The following is a 21,094-nucleotide window of genomic DNA, read 5'->3' on the forward strand; positions in this document are numbered from 1 at the left end:
GAAATTGATGGATTGAGCATTTTAGATTGAGATGATTTTATTAAGGGATCTGTAACTTTTGTTAATACCCAAAGCATCAAATCCCTGGTACCCCCCCCCCCAGAAAAAAAAAGGACAGTGTTTAGAGAGTAGTTATTCCTTCCTTTTTTTTTAAAGAGAGAGTGAGAGAGGAGAGAGAGAGAGAGAGAGAATTTTTAATATTTATTTTTTAGTTCTCGGCGGACACAACATCTTTGTTGGTATGTGGTGCTGAGGATCGAACCCGGGCTGCACGCATGCCAGGCAAGCGCGCTACCGCTTGAGCCACATCCCCAGCCCCTGTTCTTCCTTTTTCATGCATCAAGAAATAATACATTGTTTCCATGTAGAGCAATCGGGTCACATTGAAGATGGATGTTTCACATACAGAGCACTCACACGTGATTGGCAAAGGTGGCAACAATATCAAAAAAGTGATGGAAGAAACAGGGTGTCACATCCACTTTCCAGATTCCAACAGGAATAACCAAGCAGAGAAAAGCAACCAGGTGATTCATCTTCCCACGTGAACTTTTATGGAATGAATTTCAGCCTTCATTTTCAGTATGCATATCTTTTTTGAGAAATGAGAGCAAAAGATGTAACCCTGTAGATGATGTGCAATATAGATTGTAGAACCCCTGCAAAGAGACTGAAGGTGATGTGTCTTTTGGAGGACGAATCGCAGGTAGATCCTAAACTCTTGATCTCTAAATGGCTGTAGAATCAGAGAAGGATTTGATGGTCATAAAATAGAGCCCGTAAGAAAAGGCTGAAAGAGCCTGTCAGTCAGGAGAGGGTGTAGAAGTTTGCCTAGTCCAGGACCTATCCATTCTCTGCAAAAATCCAGAAGTGGGTCCTCAGGGCTACTCATATCACCTTCTGAGAGAGAGTGCATGAGTGCTTCACTTATGAACACTGGCCAAATTATGTATCTATTAAGTTCATATGTACTTTTTGTGATTCTTCTGTTTGGAACTCACCTGTTCATATGTGAGCATTTTCAATACCCAAAGAACAGGTAGTGAAAATTGTGTTATATGGAAGCATTATCTTTTCTAAGCAAATTACAACATCAGAAACTGTTGGCACCAATGGCAACAACGAATGTATGTATAAGGTACTAGATAATCGAAAGCCATGATAAAAGGCAAGCATATCATTCAAATTGTCTAACAGCTGCTATGACATAGTCATCAGCCCTTAGAGCTGGGTTGTGGAGCTCCTGTATTCTCACCCCAGTGCAAGACTAATGCTTTAGTTGATGGATCATGGGAAGGCTCCGGCATCCCAGGGGAAAGCAGGAAGAATTGTGTTGGACCAGCGATTATTTACCAGCTGGTATGGGAGAAGTTCAAATTTTGAGAACTTAGTGCGGCCATATATGATATGTAAAGAGTTTAAACAAGAGAGAGAAAGATGCCACGGACAAGAATTATTATAAAGATGGCCTCATGGGGGCCATGAAGATTTAGGTAAGTCCAAGGGATGATTTAGATCAGTTGACATACATCATCTGAGATCTCATTAAAATGCAAATTCTGTTAAGCATATCTGGGTTGGGGCCTGAAATCTGTTATTTTTAATGAGCTCCCAACTAATGTTAATTCTCTTTGTCCCTGGATTACACTTTGAGTAACAAGGATGTGATAACTAGAAATGCAGATGTGAGTTTGATTAAAATACATTAAACTATATTTTTTTCTTTTGCAGGTATCTATAGCAGGACAACCAGCAGGAGTAGAATCTGCCAGAGTTAGAATTCGGGTAACTATATATTACTCTTTCACATGGTAAATCCATGTCAGCAACAGTTGCATTATAAGGCTTTAAAATATCAGACTTTACCATTTTATAACCAAATCATATTTTGTAAGTACGAAATAGTGTCATAGTTGTTTTCATGTGCTTTATGGCATCTGCTACCTTATTTTTTACCGTAGATGTTTTATTATCAGTATTTTAAAAATGAAGTTCTATGTTAACTCATAAAACTGTTTTCTATTGAAAATGTTTCTCCGAGATGTTTTGAATTCATCTGGCTCAGTTTCCCTTATGATTTTTAAATGGTCCTATAGAGGCTTGAGGAAAAATCCACAGTTAGTGTGAGTCACAAGCTCTAAGGTTTCATAAAAGGTTTCTTCCATTTAAATATCGTATATAGTCAACCTAAGCTTATGTCTACCATCAAAGAAATTTATGTTTTTAAATCCATCTTCAGAAAAGAACAAAGGAATCATAATGCTTTAACTGTCTGCTTTGGGTTCTCATAACTTTGTTTTAGGAGCTGCTTCCTTTGGTGCTGATGTTTGAGTTACCAATTGCTGGAATTCTTCAACCAGTTCCCGATCCTAATTCCCCCTCAATTCAGCACATATCACAAACGTACAACATATCAGTATCATTTAAACAGCGTTCCCGAATGTATGGTGCTACTGTCATAGTACGAGGGTCTCAGAATAACACTAGTGCTGTGAAGGTAAATGACTTAGATTATTCTCGTTATTATAAATCATGCAAGTTTTATTTTAAAAAGATATAAGACTAATTTGTTTTCCAGAATTTTCCTTTGTGTTACATTTGGATTTATAGAATGTGCTATGTTTTTCCATAGCGGATAGAAGTGCAGTAGGCTCTTATCCTACACATGGGCAGCTATGTTTTATATGATAATTTCCCTCCCATCCTTTCTACCAGGAAGGAACTGCCATGCTGTTAGAACATCTTGCTGGGAGCTTAGCATCTGCTATTCCTGTGAGCACGCAATTAGACATTGCAGCCCAACATCATCTCTTTATGATGGGTCGAAATGGGAGCAACATCAAACATATCATGCAGAGAACGGGTGCTCAAATCCACTTTCCTGATCCCAGTAATCCACAGAAGAAATCCACCGTCTACCTCCAGGGCACCATTGAGTCTGTTTGTCTTGCAAGGCAATATCTCATGGTAAGGTTCCTGAAATTAGTGTTGTAATCTTTTATTTAATTTCTTTGGATACAAGGTTTGTTGTTGTACTATTTACTCTGCTAATTTGATGTTTAAGAAAGCACTTTGGAAGGCTGGTCAAATAGAATAGTTTCTTGGTAAAAGGAATTAAAGAATAAGGTTCATGGCTCCTCAGTAGGCTCAATTTCATTATGTAGGTGACTTTCTTGCAGTGTTATTTTTATCTTAGTCTGAACACAGAAAAGATCACAATGAAATAATTGATTATGTTTTATGGCATAGATGGTAGATGATTATTTCGTGACATGTAGTTCTGGTACACCTTTTCACTTGACAAGAATTTCTTCTGTTGAAGCAGAAAAATAAAAATACTATTTAAATTTCATCCTCAAAGACACCATGTTTGGAAACCTGGCACCTTTGTACATTTTATAAATTTCTGATATAAATACAATTAATTTAAGCCATGAATTTTAGTGTTACTTATTGAAGAAAAACAACAGAGCTATATTAATTCATACTGCTTCTGATTTGTAATTTACAGTATTTCCCTTCTTATGTAGGTTAATGTTTAGTAACAAAATGGATGAATACAATATCCTTGTTAACATCTGCACTGTTTTCTCTTGTTCATTGCTCAGCATTTAGTGATATTTGAATTAGTAAGCATTAGGTGACCTTTGCTGCTATTAACTTGCCGAATTCATTTTTGAGAGACTTTCAGAAAATCCAGATTTGTATTGTTGACGCCATTCCTCTGACAGATGAAAACTTGTCATATAATCACTTAGGATTATAATGTACTTTAAGAAATTTATGTTTTTAAATATATTTTTGGACAAGTTTATTTTATCAGCTAATTTTTAATATATTACTCATCAGGTAGCATATTCATATCTAAAAATTGTTATCATTACTCTTCAAATTTTCTTCTTTTCAAGTTCTCTAGATTTTTTTTTTTTTAGTTCAGTGAAAGTTTTCAAGCATTCTGTGCGGTTATGATTCACATTCATACTTCAGTCACACCTATGATTGCACAAGATTGGAAGAAGAGAGGGAAAAATTAAAAAGGTTTACCTGTATTTTAGTTACCTTTTTATTTAGTACCATCCTGAAAAATACTTTTATCCATGAGCAAAAAATTTAAAATTTGTTTCAATTAGTTATACATGCATTTTGACACATCATACATAAATGGAGTATAACTTCTCATTCTTCTGGTTGTACATGATGTGGAATTAACACTGGTCATGCAGTCACATATGCACATAGAGTAATAATGTCCAATTCATTCTACTATCTTTCCTATCCCCCTATACCCTCCCCTTTCTTTACTCCCCTCTGCCTAATCCAAAATACCTCTATTCTTCCCTAGCCACCTCCAACCCCATCTTACTGTAAATTAGTATCTGCATATCAGAGAAAACATTTGGCCTTTGGTTTTATGGGACTGGCTTATTTCACTTAGCATAATATTCTCCAGCTCCATCCATTTACCCTGCAAATGCCATTATTTCATTCCTCTTTAAGGCTGAGTAATATTCCATTGTTTATATGCCACATTTTCTTTGTTGATCTGTTGAAGGGCATTTAGGTTGGTTCCACAATTTGGCTATTGTGACTGAGCTGCTATGAACATTGATGTGTCTGTGTTACTGTAGTATGCTGGTTTTAAGTCTTTTGGGTATAAATTGAGGAATGGGATAGCTGGGTCAAATGGTGGTTCCATTCCAAGTTTTCTAAGGAATCTCCATATTGATCTCCATAATGTTTGCCCCAATTTTCAGTCCCACCAGCAGTGTATGAGTGAAACTTTTCCCCCACATCCTCACCAACATTTTTTCTTGATAATTGCCATTTTGATACGAGTGAGATGAAATCTCAGTGTAGTTTTGATTTGCATTTTTCTAATTGCTCAAGATGTTGAACATTTTTTTCATATATTTGTTGATGGATGGTATTTCTTGTTTTTTGAAGTGTCTGTTCAATTCCTTAGCCCATTTATTGATTGGGTTACTTGTTTTCTTGGCGTTGAGTATTTTGAGTTCTTTATGTAATCTGGAGATTAATGCTCTGAGTTGCATGTGGTAAAAATTTTCTTTAATCATCTACGTTTAACATTAGCTTCTCCTGGTACATGTGTACCAAATCCTGTAACCAGCAGGCTAGCGCTGAATGGTAACCTGCACATCAGAAAACAAAGGTTACATAGTTCCTAAACTCCTTAGATTAGGGGCCAGAAGGAAAGCATCAGAGGAAAAGAAGTCTAAATAAAACTGCAGCGCTAAATTGGGAACTGTTGAAGGAGAAACAGCAGTTACAGTTCACTACAGGAAAGAGACAGGCAAGTAGCTGTAGCAGAAGGCAAGTAGGACTTGGTTGGTAAAGAAGCCTCTGATTCCAGCAGCTTGGGAGGCTGAGGCAGGAGAATTACAAGTTTAAAGCCAGCTTCCACAAAAGTGAGGTGCTAAGCAACTCAGTGAGACCCTGTCTCTAAATAAAATACAAAATAGGGCTGGGGATGGGGCTCAGTGGTTGAGTGCTCCTGAGTTCAATCCCCAACCCCCCCAACCCCCTCCACCCCAAAAAAGAAGCATCCTCTGATGAGTTAAGATTCCAAAACAAAGGATCTGTTGAAGGGATAATGATGAACTACCCTGGCCTGGAGAAAGGGGCAGACTTTGAGGCAGGACAAGCAAGGCCAGACTCAAAATGTGGGGCTCTTTAAGTGCCAGTGCTTGTTTAGCTTTCAGGATGCAGTAAAAGACACCACTTTTATGTTGTTGAGCCAAGACAGAAGATTAGTACCCTTGATGTGGCTGAGAATCTCATTTCTGCCTCCCCTAACAAATCTAAAGTCAGAGAATGAAGGAATTTTCCAAAGTGGAGAGTGGGTAAAAAATAAATAAATAAAAATAAAAAAATTCAGGGCCCAAACCAGGAACTTAAGGTATATAATTTTGTACTCCAAAAAATAATTTCCTCCCCCTCAACATTATTCCCACACCAGCCCTCCAAACTATGTGAAGATATATAATTTAGCTTTAATACTTTGGTTTATTCTTTAAATCTATAAAATATTGCATTCTTTGTAGGCATGTTGAATAATCAGGTTTTGAAATTATTAACTCCTACACATTCTATTGTGATATTTTCTAGGGTTGTCTTCCTCTTGTGCTGATGTTTGATATGAAGGAAGAAATTGAAGTAGACCCACAGTTCATTGCTCAGTTGATGGAACAGCTTGATGTCTTTATCAGCATTAAACCAAAGCCAAAGCAGCCTAGCAAGGTTGGTTCAGTCTGGATCCAGGGAGTCATTCTGTATAGTTTTATTTTGCATACAAGTGTGTATTTAAATTTACATGGAACTAATACTCTCATATGTGTTATTATCTATGTAGTGTTAACAATATTGATTTGTAACACCATTATTGGTCATTATTTTCTTTATGTATTTGTTGGTTTTTATAGTCCATTTTTTGTAACCATTATTTTTCTATAAATACATGTGAAGGAAAGAGAAAACCCTTAGTTTGCAATCTGGTAACTTTAAAGCTTTACATAGTTGCCATAGTTGGTTAGACTGTGTGTGTGTGCGCGCGTGCGCTCGCACGTGCGCGTGCCTGTACATATCCAAAGCAATTAAAAATAAGAGCATTTATTATATGCCAGCCACAGTGCCAGCCCTAACGATTTAAAGAACACTTGCCATTCTTTTTAATAAAGACTTTAACAAGATCTTTAGCCTTCTTGTAACCTTTTCTCTAAGATGTTGCAAAAACTCTGTAATTTCATATAAGGTAAAAATTTAATGAAAAAAATGTTACACTTAAGTGCTAGTGAGAATGTGAGGAAACACCAATGTTCCTACATTAATGTGAAAATTAGCAGAGCCATTTGCAGAACAATTTGAGACCACCTGATCATACTCAGAATACTGATTCCTACTTGCAGCCATTGTACCTCTAGTTGCACACACTGAAGACACATTTACACCAGAGGTCAAATAAAATGATGCTGATTGAAAAAAAATCACAAATTGCATGACAGCATGTACTAAATGGTACATGGTTCTTGCATGAATGTGCATGTATTATTTTCTAAAGTGCAAAGCATCATCTGGAAGGGTCACAGCAAATTCACAATGAGATGCCTTTGGACTAGGAGCTAGAAGAATGGAATTATGAAACAAGGGGAAGGAATGCTGTGCTCAGTTTCAACAGTCAGAAACAAATAAGTGCTAAATACAGAGATGTTGTATCAAGTTTGGTTTTCTATATTTTAAAGAAATATCCTGATAAAAGGATTTATAAAATGTAACTGTGTTAAGTTTATGGAAAGTTTAGAAAAAAAAATTTAATTCCTGAACTGAATTGAGTTCCTTAACTTACTATAGTAGATAATACCAAATGGTTGTGCCTTCCAGTTTTTAATTTCTAAACTGTAAACATTATCATATATGTATAATTGTTTGTATATAATATATAGTGTAATTTTGTATATGTAAATACTATAATATTTATTATCCAACTGAAGAAAAATAATTATACCTTCTTCAAAAGAAAACTTTAGAGAAAAAGCCCTGATTCTAAGTGAATTTGAAAAAATAGTGAGTTGACATTTAGATAACAGGACATTAATTTTATGTATTGTGAAGCTTCATGCTTGACTGATCTGAGTTAACTAGAATTAGTAGAGCTACCAGGACTAAAAGGTAAAGGCTTGAAGAGCTATTCAAGGACGTGTGCTTATAAAGATGGACAGGCACAAGAATTCCAGGAGTTCAGGAATAAATGGGCAGGCATCAGGGAAAAACAGATTGCCAATCAGAACTTGGAAACCTTACAGCATCCCCTGGCCATTTAATTTCATCTGCCTGGCCTGACTCCAACTACTGCTTTAACTACTTTCTTAGCCACAAATTTTCTTTACTATCTGTTGGAACCTTTCCCCTTTGGGTTCACATTTCCAATTTTCTAGATGAGTCCATTGAGGGGGAAGAAAGATTTGTAATTTTCTTTTACCATGAGCTCAGTGAGGGGGAGTGGTACCTCAAGGTCAGTCAACTAATCGACTATAAATATCAGATATTATAAGTGACTATGGTCATGCAGTGTGTATGTTGTGACAAGTTGGACTTGGTTTGTAAAGATAAGGTAAAGCAGGGAGAGCTTTAAGGTAAAGAAGAGAGACTGTGGAGAGGGTCTGGAGTTCTAGTCCTCTTGCTGTCCTCTGCAGCTGTGCCATGACCTTCACCAATTCACTTAACACACTGAATGTGAACAATGATCCCACCTCATAAGGTTTTGGTGAGAACTGGAACATTTGTGCAGCTTCCATCAGTGCCTGGAACACAGGACACATGCAATAAAGGGTAACTAAAATTTTCAGCTTTACCAAAAATTAAGAAATGAGTGTTTAGGATTTGCAGTTGATTTTAAAGTGGCATTAACATATCCCCTGAGTGGAATTATTAGCATACTCACTTTCCACCTACCCTTCCCCCATTCATTGTAGACTTCTTGCATGTCACTTTTTTTCCCCCATTATGTGTTTTCATAGTCTGTGATTGTGAAAAGTGTTGAGCGAAATGCCTTAAATATGTATGAAGCAAGGAAATGTCTCCTCGGACTTGAAAGCAGTGGGGTTACCATAGCAACCAGTTCATCCCCAGCATCGTGCCCAGCCGGCCTGGCATGTCCCAGCCTGGATATCTTAGCTTCAGCAGGCCTCGGACTCACTGGACTAGGTATAAAATTTATTATTACAGTGCTTCTCAGTCACTGGGGAAATGCTTATCCGGTTCCCTTTCTTTCTACCATTTGGGTTTACATTGAAATGCTGTTTTTAATATCTTCTTCTTTAGGCCCTAAGATCAGGTGAAAAGTAACAAAACTCAAATCGGACTGTTTTGGGGTTTTTGTTGTTGTTGTTATTGGTAGGATCTGTGGATTGTGGTTACCCAGATTCTTCCTGTGTTGGCATAAATAATCAAGGTCTGACTTTTATTTTCAGTGACTGTTTGTTCTTCTAAATTAAGAATGCTATTGAGATTGAAGTGAGCAGGCTCACTATAATTTATGTGTTTGTTCTCTCTTGCATTTGTAATATTGCCATCAGTCCCTAGAGATAAAGATTATCCAGTTTGCTTTTGAAAAAGTAATTGCAAATCTGTATGAGAGGTGGGGAAAGTGGAAGGAGAAAGCAATCAGAGCTGTACCCATGGTAGTTAGGCCTGCCAAGCCAGACACAAAAGGATCCTAGCCACCAAGGGCTGCAAATGGACCTGTATCTACAGCAAGCAATAGAAAAGGAAATGAACAATCTCTGTTGGTGCTTTGGTTCATTAAGATAGCAGGGTGAGCCACCTAATCGTCATAGTGGTACTTATGGCCTCATCTGTGGATTGCAATCTTACAGGCTGACTTTAGTTGCTCCATTATAGTTATGCTAGGTTCACTGCTTTCTTGCACATTTCTCAGTTGTCTTTATATGAAAAGCTAGTACAGTAACCCTAGTAAATCATTCCATTCAGTGCTGATTTGAGGCAGAAAAAACATTCTCAGCAATCTTTAAAATATTTTTCTAATACTTGTTTTTGCATTTAAAAAATGTAATCTGATAATAATATGATTATGAATCCAAGGAACCATTCTTAGCACCATTACAAATAAAGAGGGTTTTTTCCCTTTGTCTCTCACCTGCCAAAGTTATTCCTTCCACAGGGACCTGAACAGTCATAATAACATAGCAATGCCTATGAACCAGGAAGTGCCAGTCAGGTAACTTAGCAGGAACCAAATTTATCCTGCACTAGTGAGAAGGCGAGCAAAGAACAGAGTTACTGAATTTTAAAAATGTATTCATGGCTATACCCATTCTGTAATACTCCTGCTTTATATGTATTCCTAGAAACATACACAAATGCATATTTTATTTTCGAACACATTTCAAATAACAGAAGCAAAACCTAATTTATTTAATCAAGTATCAAATTCTTAAAACAAAAACAAAAAAAATTTTTTCCAAGGAAAGGTTTCATTATTGGGATGACACTGAAAGAAGTCATGGTCATGTATATGTTCTGACATACATATAAGAACTGTTCAGATAGCTCTCTGCCTATCTACAAAGGTGCCAAGTGGACCCATTCTACCACAGGAAAGCTTTCCCCAGTTACTGCTAACTATGAGTGCTTTGAAAAGCATTTGTTTGGGAGCAGATGACAAGTGAGGTATGCAGAGAAATAAAAATGCATCCCCACTTGTTCATCCTCACTGGCTGATAAAAATAGAAAGCCCCTGGTGGTGCTCAGTGACCCTGACTGCTGTCCTGGTTTGGGCATATCTGTCTTCCTTTTTCTGCCAGCATCTATTTGTGGGTTAGCTGGTTTCTGTGTTGGAGCTGTGTAAAGAAATATTTTATGTAGATATTTGAAAGAAAATCCATCACCCATATTTTGTATTTAGAAAATATCAGATCATATTGATGTACATTCCAGATGGCAGTATGAGTGCTATCTTTATTGGGAAATCTTGAATTCATGTGTATTAACTTTACATTCATTTATTGCAGGTCTTCTGGGGCCAACCACCTTATCGCTAAACACTTCAACAAACCCGAACTCACTCCTGAATGCTCTTAATAGCTCAGTCAGTCCCTTGCAAAGTCCAAGTTCTGGCACGCCCAGCCCCACGTTATGGGCACCCCCACTTGCTAATACTTCAAGTGCCACAGGTCAGTATCATACAAGTGTGATCAAAGGCATGTATTCTTAAGTGTTATCAGTTTTGAAATAAAATTTACAAATGATTCAGTTTCTGTAGGGAAAAACTATGGTTCAGACTCCACTCCAACAAAACAGGAATTCCCTGATGTGTAAATTAGTTCAAATGAGACACAACAAAGCAATGAGTTTTTCATAAAAATAAAATGTAATTTTCACATGGGATAAGCAAATTAGGGAAAAGGGCTTGATGTTCAGGGAGCAGTGACCAAGGCACGAGGCACGGCCAGGCTGACAATCTGGTGATTGGAAAACAGGCTTTGTGCTCCCTTATTTCCTCATTTGTATAGAGAGCAGCTTGGAATAAACATTCTCAAAGGTGTTGCTTTACTTTAACATTCTTGTATGTTTTCATAGTAATGTTGAATCTATAGAGAGATTAACATAGAATTATCTTCTAAATTGTCAGCAAAAAAAATATTTAATTATTGTTACTGAAAATAGCAGTAGTTCGTGAATTTTTTTCTTGTCTAAAATCTGTCTTCATGTAATGTTACCATAGGTTTCTCTGCCATACCACACCTTATGATCCCATCTACCGCGCAAGCCACATTAACCAATATTTTATTGTCTGGAGTGCCCACCTATGGGCACACAGCTCCATCACCCCCTCCTGGCTTGACTCCTGTTGATGTTCATATCAACAGTATGCAGACAGAAGGCAAAAAAATCACCGCTTCTTTAAATGGACATGCACAGGTAATGCCCTTCTGCTTCAGTGGTATCATCTGCACTGTTTTAAGAGAAAACTGCTTGTAACATGCTTTAATCTTTACCTAAAATGATTTTTAAATTGTAAATTCATGACCTTATCTGTATATTATTTTCTATTATTTCAGTCTCCAAATATAAAATATGGTGCAATATCAACTTCATCACTTGGAGAAAAAGTGCTAAGTGGGAATCATGGCGATCCATCCATCCAGACAACTGGGTCTGAGCAGGCTTCTCCAAAATCAAATCCTTCAGAAGGTCAGGAACTGTAACTTTTCTCCTGAATGTCAGTCTGGTTTGTTACTCTGATAAAGGGGATTGTGGAGAATCTGTGCAGTAATTTAGAATTGGTTTTGCCAACCAACTGTGACTCACCTTCGCTATGTGCAGAGGGAATATCTTGAACGAATTGCCAATGAGCATGGTGAGAAGTTTACAGAAAACTACTTTCCACAGAAATATCACTTTCCCCTTACATTGGACCTTCCTAAGTTAATTTACCTGTGTAACAAGAAAGCATCAACAAACTAAACGCTTTTATAGAAATATCTCTCCCTCAAGTTGGAGTGTCTTCTTGTAGCTCCCTTACCCTGCTAACACTCTTTTAAAAATATTTTTAAATTGAGTTTTTGTGAAGCCAGAATTTGTTGCGGCATCCTCTATTCAGCTGAAAACCTTTAAGCCTTTATCAGGCTAACAATGTCTCTGCAGAATTGGGTTCTAATTTTTTTCCCATTGCAGATAATAGTGAACTGTAATGTGATGTTGTTTAGATTTTTCACCTTTTTCTTCTGCTCTGCAGGTTGTAATGATGCTTTTGTTGAAGTAGGCATGCCTCGAAGTCCTTCCCATTCTGGAAATGCTGGTGACTTAAAACAGATGATGGGTCACTCCAAGGTTTCCTGTGCCAAGAGGCAGACAGTAGAGCTATTGCAAGGCACGAAAAACTCACACTTACAGTATGTATTTTAATCTTAAAAGCCCTTGATTCTGTGAAAGATAATATATAGCAGACTGAACTTGTTTTAAACTTGATGGTTAGCACTCTGGTTCGGGTCAGGTCGGGTCTTTTTTCATTGCTCTTCTTAATAATCATTTCAATTTTTGTGGGGGGGGGGGCCCTGGGGTTTGAACCCTGGGCCTTGTGCATGCTAGTCAAGTGCTCTGCCACCCTAAGCCATATCCCTTGTACTTTTAAGGGGTAATATCTGGGAATTTTTATGCTTGCCCATGTTCTTTATAATTTCCTCTCCATATAGTCAGTTGGGTGTATATATGTCCTCTAAACCACCTATATTGCTCAGAAACTAATAATCTTTCTGCTTTTTAGTAATCACTTGGGACAGTTTTTTTCCTCCTTGATTTGTGCTGTTAGAGGTTTTCCGACAGTTAACTCCCTTTCAGTAGGGGTTCTTTCTTAAGCTGTGGCTCTCCTTGTCCAAGGTAATCAGTGGAACTTTTCAATAAGTGCTTCACAGTATCATGAATCATGACAAGTCACATTGAGTACAAATGCATGAATTGTGTTGACTCTAAAGTTCCCTGACCATGGCCTAGTTGCCAGTGTACCATCTTTGCTCCATTTCCTTTGTCCTTGGTCTATTTCCTTTTTCCTTGCTGTATTTCTATTTTTCTGTTTATTTCCTTTCTTTTGTTGTTCTCCCACCCATCCCCATCCAATTGATTTCCTCTACTGCCTCCTTAGTTCCTTATGTATTTTTATGCAAAGATTAGCATAATAGTTTTTATTTCCATCCTCTCTTATTAAAGACCATTTTGCTCTGTGAACTCTGGTCTCAATTTACCCAACTATGTTTTATCTGTTTTTCTTTTAATAAACCAAGTTAATGTTCTTCAATATAGGTCAGAAAAACGATTTTGCTTTCTTTTTCGATTGAAGCAGTTGAAGCATAAGTTTATTCCTTTCATCACTGACTGTGTTCTGCACCTTCTTCTCATCTCCCATCTGGATTAAGCTGCGTCCTCCAGAATTGTCTCCCTCTACTCATCTCTCATCAGTTTCATCTATCCTTGACTTTGCTCTAGTGATTTTTTTTAATCTAAATCTTATCACATTGTGGCTTACAGAGCCTCTGTGGTCTGCAGTGCCTGTTTCCTTTCCTTATGCTCTTCCCTCCCAGTGGTGCTTTCTCCTGACCTTTGACACCAGTGATCTTGCAATGCCCTTAATTCCCAGTTCAAATGTCCTCTGTGAAGCTTCTGTCAACTTTTGTCGAGCAAAGTTCATTGTTCTTCCTTTTGAACTTCAATCACCCTTTCTAAATCCCTGTAAATTCCCTTGGCACAACTGAATAGTTGAATGAATAAAACTATGAAGACATGATGAGCAAATTGGTTCTTTGATTGATCCCTATTTTATTTGAGACTAATGGTGCACTTGGATTTGAACTTGAGGTTCATGTACTCTACATTATCATGTGTTGTATTTCAGCTGTTGCCTGCTATAAGAAGCATTTTCATGCTCTACCTATACCCCTAATTAGGTATTGTAAAATATTTCTTATTTATCTGCTACCCCTATTTGTTACCAGTGTCATAGGCACTGTACACACAAATGATGTCAGATTTATTCATCTCTGTTTAGGCTTTGTACATGTGAGTCATTGATATCTCCTTGATGTGTAAACATGAGAAATCTTGTCTTATGTCTATTTTCTCTCTACCATATATTGTATAGCATGACATAGAATGTGTGTATTATGAAACAGTTTGAAGCTCTAGTTCTAGAGTCAGAGTGCCCGGATTCATATTCCAACTCTACCATTTACATTGGAGGTGTGACCTTGAACAAGGTACTTCCCTTATCTGTTAAATGAGAATGACAATAGAACTTATATCACAGCATCCTTGTGAAGATTAGATGAGTTAATACGTGTAAATAGTCGATGAAGGTAAATATGCCCAGTAAATGTGGCACCTAGGAAGTACTGCAGTACATCTGTCTGTATGGTAGAGTGCTAAATTCCAAACTCTTTTTCACAGCAGCACTGACAGGTTGCTCTCAGACCCTGAACTGAGTGCTGCAGAAAGCCCCGTGGCTGATAAGAAGGCTCCAGGAAGTGAACGTGCAGCAGAGAGGGCCGCAGCTGCCCAGCAAAACTCTGAAAGGGCCCGCCTTGCCCCACGTCCATCATATATCAACATGCAGGTAATGGAGAAAAGCAGAAAAGTCATTCAAATGCAGGGTGCTCAGGTGAGGGCATGAAGAATTCACTGAGTGTTTAGCAGTGAGTAGTACAGAAACTGGCTTTTCCTTCTCTGCTCTGGTCAAAGTGAAATTTAAATATATGTCTGTTATGTAGGAATTGGTTTTACTATTAACATTAACCATGAAACAGGATTTAGCTTAAGTGAGAAGAATTCTTTAAAATATAATATTAAAATGGCATAAAATGGTTTGTGTCGCTGCGCCTTATGCAAATAACATCATTCATCTGTGTTTTGGAAAAAATTTAGATGAATGCAAGAGATGTATTTTCAAATATTACCATATCATGACATTGTTTTGGATACACAGATCCAATATTCTTCCATCTGTGAAAATGGAGATGGTAAATTTGGTGCCATTTTGAGATGGTTATGAAAATAACTAATGTAAAGTTTTGTTTGTTTAATTTTGGGTACCAGGGATTGAATTCAGGGGCACTCAACCACTGAGCCCCATCGCCAGCCCTATTTTGTATTTTATTTAGAGACAGGGTCTCACTGAGTTGCTTAGCACCTCGCTTTTGCCAAGGTTGGCTTTGAACTCATGATCCTCCTGCCTCAGCCTCCCAAGCCGCTGGGATTATAGGTGTGTGCCATCATGCCTAGCCTATTGTAAAGTTATTAGTTCCTTGAAAGTAGATGCTGATATTCTTGATGATTGTGTTGGTTCACAACTTTTCTTTAAGTATCTTTTAGAGGCACTTAACCCCTGAGCTACGTCCCCAGCCCTTTTATTTTTTATTTTGAGACAGGGTCTCAGTAAATTGCTTAGGGCCTCACTGAGTTGCTGAGGCTAGCTTTGAATTTGCTAATTTCCTGCTTCAGCCTTCCTGGAATTACAGGTGTGTGCCATCATACCCATCTGGTTCACAGATTTTTATGTTTAAAGCAACTTCCTCAACAGGACTTTTCTCTATATTCATTTTCAAAGATTTAGGTTAATTACTCAAAATAGATATCTGACCATGAAATTCAGAAATCTGATTTCCATATAGATCACAATATGAAAGACAATGATTTTTTTCCTGTGGGCTTTTAAAATTTTCTGTAAATTTTCTAGTTTTCAGTATCAGTTATTGGGTAGACTCACTTCATAGTAGGGATTTGTCTCCCTCAATCCCCCCACCTCCATAAAAAGATGAAAATCTTTTTTACAAAATCCCAGAAACACTGCCATAGATATACATGTAAGAGAACTTAATTCATGAAACTAAGTTACAGTACAGTGTCCCAGAGTGAGCTCTAATTTAGTCCTCCTCATCTTTGTTTTAATCCTTTGCATTTGAATATTTTCATGAATTTGTAGGTGACTAATATTATAAAATCCATGGCCTTCATAATGTGTCAGTGTTTTTAAAAAAGACATTTACCTCACTTTGTGTGGTGAATTTATTTTTGGTTAGCATACATTAAAATTCTCCCATTTGAGAAGTATCAGTTCCCCTTTATCATTCCTTTGTATTTTTTTTTTTGTTTATATTGTGGTTCTTCTTTGCTATCAGTTTTATATCTCAGTTGTCCAATTTTATGGCTGTTTCTTTTAGAATGGATGAGAGGGTTATTCTTGGTGACATCATTTCCACTTAAATAGAATAGATGTACTTATGCCATCAGTGAATAGCTGATTCTCAAATCACTAGAAAATCAGTGATAATAGTCAACTGAGCATTGATAGAAGAAAGATCGAAGACGTCCCTGTTCTCTGTGACTAAAGATATATCCGTCTCCCGACTACTCTTGAGTGCCATGTTGCTAGCTCTCTCTTCACACTTACCATACTTTCCAATTTTTTTAACAGTTATTCCTCTTACTCAACCCTCCTAAGACTGTAGGTCATTGAGGCTGTGGGTTATTTTGGATTCATTATTCTTCTATAAAGCTCAGGACACTCTCTTTAACCACTAGGTACTCAGAATTCATTGAACAAGTGAATTTAGGTCTTTACTACACCTTGCCCTTGGACATTAATAATTAAAAGGTGATTTTAGACTTCTTGTGCCATTTTAGAACTAGCATTTAAAAAATGCCATCATAGTGTTATCTAAAAATCTGCCTCTCCTGATTTATTGTCATCTTCTTAAAATTCCAACACCTTCATACTGTTTGTTTGGAACAGCCTGTTGACTTCGATCACCCTGGCCTCAGTATTGTTCAGAGCACATTTCACTCTGAGAAGCATCCTGGTTCAGACCGTGAATTACATGAACACCTACCATGACACAGTCTTCCTGGGAGAAGAGTCAAAGTGCTCCTGCCATTTGGTTCTTGATCTTTCTGGTGGTGGGCCTTTGAGAACCTGTAAATCAAGTCTTAGCAAGTTCCTAATTCGAGGAGTTGAGAACACTAGGTTAGCATTTGAGATGTACCTCTATCTGTACTACTGTCCTTAGAAAGACCTGTCTTGGTCTCTGCATAGATCTGACTCCATCACAGTGACTCATTCAATGTTAGTGGAGTGCATGTATGGTACCTTCCTAGTCCTGCACCCCCAAAACAAAACAAAAAACCAAAACAGGAACTAGGTTAAATTTGTTAATGTTATATATTAACATTATAGTCTGTAATGGTTATAGACCATTTTCATTCACCTCACTTCAAAAGAAAAGACTATGCCAGTTAGGTTAGTAACTTCTTAAGTTGTATTGACATCATACCACCTCAGATCATACTTACCTAGATAAAGAGGGGATTTTGAAACAGAGAGGAGGACAGTAGGTACCTGATAGCATTTTGGTAATGTGTTACTCTGAAACTTAGCAAAATCGATATTAGGTTATTCATGATAGTTTAGCATATAGTGGTCCTGGTGTGCTAGATATTCTTAGTGAATGGGATTTTTTTCTTTTTCAAGGAAAAATTCTACCTCTGTTGCTGCTATGTCTTCAAGTAAAAAAAAATGGTAATTTGTTACTCTTACTAGTTAGTTTTGAAAAGCATGTTTAGCTTTCTCATGCCTGCATTGGATTTCTGTCATCCCATGGTGCAGAGCTTAGCATATGTTTTAGGGGGTATAGTTAAAACCTTTGCTGTGTAACCATAGAGTGTTTAGGTAGCAGAATACAACAATTACTAATAGGGCATTATGTAAAATTGTGGCTGTGTAACCGACATGATTCTGCAATCTGCATTTGGGGTAAAATTGGGGGTTCATAACCCACTTCAATCTAATGTATGAAGTATGATATGTCAAGAGCTGTGTAAAGTTGTGAACAACCAATAAAAAAAAAAAAGAAAAAAAAAGAAAATGGGAAAAAAAAAGAGTGTTTGCATGGCATTTGGAGAAATTAGTAATAAAAACATTTTCTCTGCTTCATTTTCAGGCATTTGATTATGAACAAAAGAAGCTATTAGCAACCAAAGGTAAGTGATGTACTAATGATTTGTACTTTGATTGTTTTTTAGTATGCTCAGTAAATGGTTTTTCAAAATTCATGGTGAATTGAGAAACTGGTCACTCATAAAAAGAAACCCAAAATGTTTGGGGTCAAGTTGTTTAAATTCTGTTGAACTTGAATATATTTTCTTGAATATATTACCATTTCATCATTAGAAGTTGTGTAGCTCCCCCCTGCTTTTTTTCATTTATTGTAACTTTGGGTGTTATGTTTTATTAGGGTATTTTAGGCATTTATATTTTTGTTAAGAAATAAACATTCAGAGACTGAGGTTGTGGCTCAGGGGTAGAGTCCTCGCCTAGCACACAGGAGGCACTGGGTTCAAACCTCAGCACCACATGAAAATGAAATAAAGATATTGTGTCCATCTACAACTAAAAAATAAAAAATGTTAAAAAAAGGAAGAAAGAAACATTCAGTAATCATTCCTTTAACATATCAAAGAAGCAAAGCTCAACATTCATATTTTATTTAAGAAGTACATTAAACTGGGGCTGGGGATATAGCTCAGTTGGTAGAGTACTTATATGCACAAGACCCTGGGTTCAATCCCCAGCACCACACACACACACACACACACACACAAATACCTCACTGAGAATTTGTCTTCTATTCTGTTTTCCAAAAGCTATGTTAAAGAAACCAGTGGTGACAGAGGTCAGAACACCTACAAATACCTGGAGTGGCCTAGGGTTTTCTAAATCCATGCCGGCTGAAACTATCAAGGAGCTGAGAAGAGCCAACCATGTGTCCTATAAGCCTACAATGACGACCACGTATGAGGTTTGTAGTCAAGCTCTGCCCATTGTGCCTGTCTGCTCTCAGCAGAAGGGGTTGGTCCTCCCCTCCCCGTGTTCTTTGTAGACGTCAGGAAAAAATATTAATGGTCATGTGTTTTTATTTCTATCTTATAAATGTATTGTTATAAAATTGATGCATTCCTACATATTATGGTTTTTATCTGCCTTCTCTCCACTCTATTAATGGAGATGTAAATTTGGTTAAGTGTGTTTTTGTTGGGGGAGAGGTATCATAAGTGACCGTAGTCCTAAGATGAAGTAAAGGGCAGATGTAATATTCCATAAAAATGTATAAAGAGGCCTTTTGTCTAAGAGTATCACTAGCAAGGCCACCATAGAGGGAAAAGGCAAATATTCAACCAAAACAGGTTTTCAGATATGAGTTAAAAATTCTCTGTTCAGATGAGCCAAGAACACAGCAGGAAATATCTCAAACAAGAGCTCCAAAATTTTTATGCTTCCCAGATGTTGGCTGCACTACTCCGGGTGAGACTGGGAAGCTGGCATTCCTAGCATGTGGAGGAGGGTCCAGAGTTCCATACTTCTCAGCCAGGCTTCATGTGACTCACTACGCAGGCCTTTTCCCTTTACAAGTGTCAGGTTTGGGCATGAGGCTTTGGGCGTGGGGGTGGGGCTGGAGAGTGAGCCCCCACAATATACACATGATACTGGGGGGTTGCAAACCCAAACGTGGATGAAAGTGATTAATCCAAGAAACATGGTGTTCAGCTGGAGCCCTGCACAAGGAAAAACAAATACTGGTTAATGGTTTCATAATTGTTAGTCTAATAACTAGCACTTGTAGATTGCCCTTCTTTTCTCCACCCGTTTTCTTTGTAATAAATTAGACTGTTGGCGAAAGGCAAAAAAAGCAAACATGCTGTTTTATTATTTTTCTCTTTGAGTAAGTCAAAAAGAAAATACTATTGAAATTCTAAAGAGAATTGTTTCCTGTGAACTTCATTGTTAGCGCTGCAGTAGCCACATGGAGGACTGTATTTAAAGACTGAGGTGACCTTCAGCAGTGAGAATGTAGGAATCATTATGAAAAATTGCGAGGCTGTGGGAGGTACTCCTCTTGCTGCCATTAGAGCCGAGAAAAAATAAACATCTCCTTTTGTTACCAGAAACCTTAAAACTGCTGTGCTAATCCTTAGACTTCGAACTGGTGCACCCTATGGTTGCCACTCCACACACCCTTGCCTTGGCAGAGTAAAGCGCTAAGTTGATGATTGTGTTTCTGTAGTTTCAGAGATGAAGTATTTGACTTTAGAAATGTGCATTCAGTTCTTCTAAAATCAACAGTATTACAAGTTGAAAAGGACGATCATTTCCGCTATATAGTGGTCAGGCGCAGGGGCAGTAGGGTCCCATAACTACCACGGACCAGATATATAGTTTTGATGAGTAACTTCACTTCTCCGAGCTTGTTTTCTCATTTGAGTGTACTGAGGAGGATATTAGAGAGGGCCCTGCTATGCTTAGCATGGTGCACAGTAAGTTTTTAGTGAAAAAATGATTCCAGAGCAAACCAACAGACTGCTAGGAGATGAGATTGTGTATATGAATGTTCACTGGTGGAACTAATTCCTCACATTCAACCACTCGTGCGTTTGCATCCAGAGGAATGCCTCAGAGTATTATGTGCACCTTTAATGTGTTGTTAATAATTATCTTAAATCACATTTATTTTATTCTGTGTGGTTTTAAATGGTTTCCATCCACTCTTCATTCAGTCCTGACAATCTCCTAGTGGGGAAAGACTAGCCCAGAGTGGATAAGGTCTTCCTCAAAGTCATGGTCAGTAAATGTCAGAAAAAGAACTTGAGTTCATTTTACAAAATTTACATCTAATACTGGCTTAACACCAAGGACACATAGCCAAAGGTGACATGTAAGTGATGTAGAAACATGTTGCCACAATATATGGCATAAGAATTACTTAGTGAGCTTGATAGAAAAAGCTCACTTTCTTCCTCTAGGATTTCATTCAGCAGGTAGGGAGTGAGTGGCAACCTATTTTCTGTGTTTCCACCAAGAACCTAGAACGATTCTGATGACCCTCCAGAAGCACTGCAATAAGGGGATGCAACACTAAAGGGAGGGGCAATGGAAAAATGGGCATAGGAACCTGAAAGACTTCTGCTACAGTCTTTACCCAAGGTCAGATAGACCGCTTGCTATGGGCAGAGAGGTGTGGGG

The 21,094-nt window shown here is 37.6% G+C and overlaps 1 protein-coding gene across 3 annotated transcripts in view; it reads left to right on the top strand.

Moving 5' to 3' along the window:
- The window catches only part of BICC1 (BicC family RNA binding protein 1), a 296,610-nt gene that overhangs the window by 259,776 nt on the left and 15,740 nt on the right, over positions 1-21,094 (top strand). For 2 of the 3 annotated variants that reach the window (XM_081267022.1, XM_081267024.1), the window contains exons 5-17: positions 369-527; positions 1,732-1,785; positions 2,303-2,497; positions 2,716-2,967; positions 6,127-6,258; positions 8,532-8,718; positions 10,545-10,706; positions 11,258-11,454; positions 11,595-11,727; positions 12,272-12,428; positions 14,473-14,638; positions 18,018-18,057; positions 18,721-18,875. In XM_081267022.1, coding sequence (XP_081123148.1) covers positions 369-527; positions 1,732-1,785; positions 2,303-2,497; positions 2,716-2,967; positions 6,127-6,258; positions 8,532-8,718; positions 10,545-10,706; positions 11,258-11,454; positions 11,595-11,727; positions 12,272-12,428; positions 14,473-14,638; positions 18,018-18,057; positions 18,721-18,875 — 1,989 coding nt within the window. The remainder of the gene's footprint in view (positions 1-368; positions 528-1,731; positions 1,786-2,302; positions 2,498-2,715; positions 2,968-6,126; positions 6,259-8,531; positions 8,719-10,544; positions 10,707-11,257; positions 11,455-11,594; positions 11,728-12,271; positions 12,429-14,472; positions 14,639-18,017; positions 18,058-18,720; positions 18,876-21,094) is intronic. The other variant, XM_081267023.1, reaches the window with a different exon arrangement.

The sequence above is a fragment of the Spermophilus citellus genome (genome assembly GCF_964194105.1).
Source record: "Spermophilus citellus genome assembly, chromosome: 15".
Classification (NCBI taxonomy): domain Eukaryota; kingdom Metazoa; phylum Chordata; class Mammalia; order Rodentia; family Sciuridae; genus Spermophilus; species Spermophilus citellus.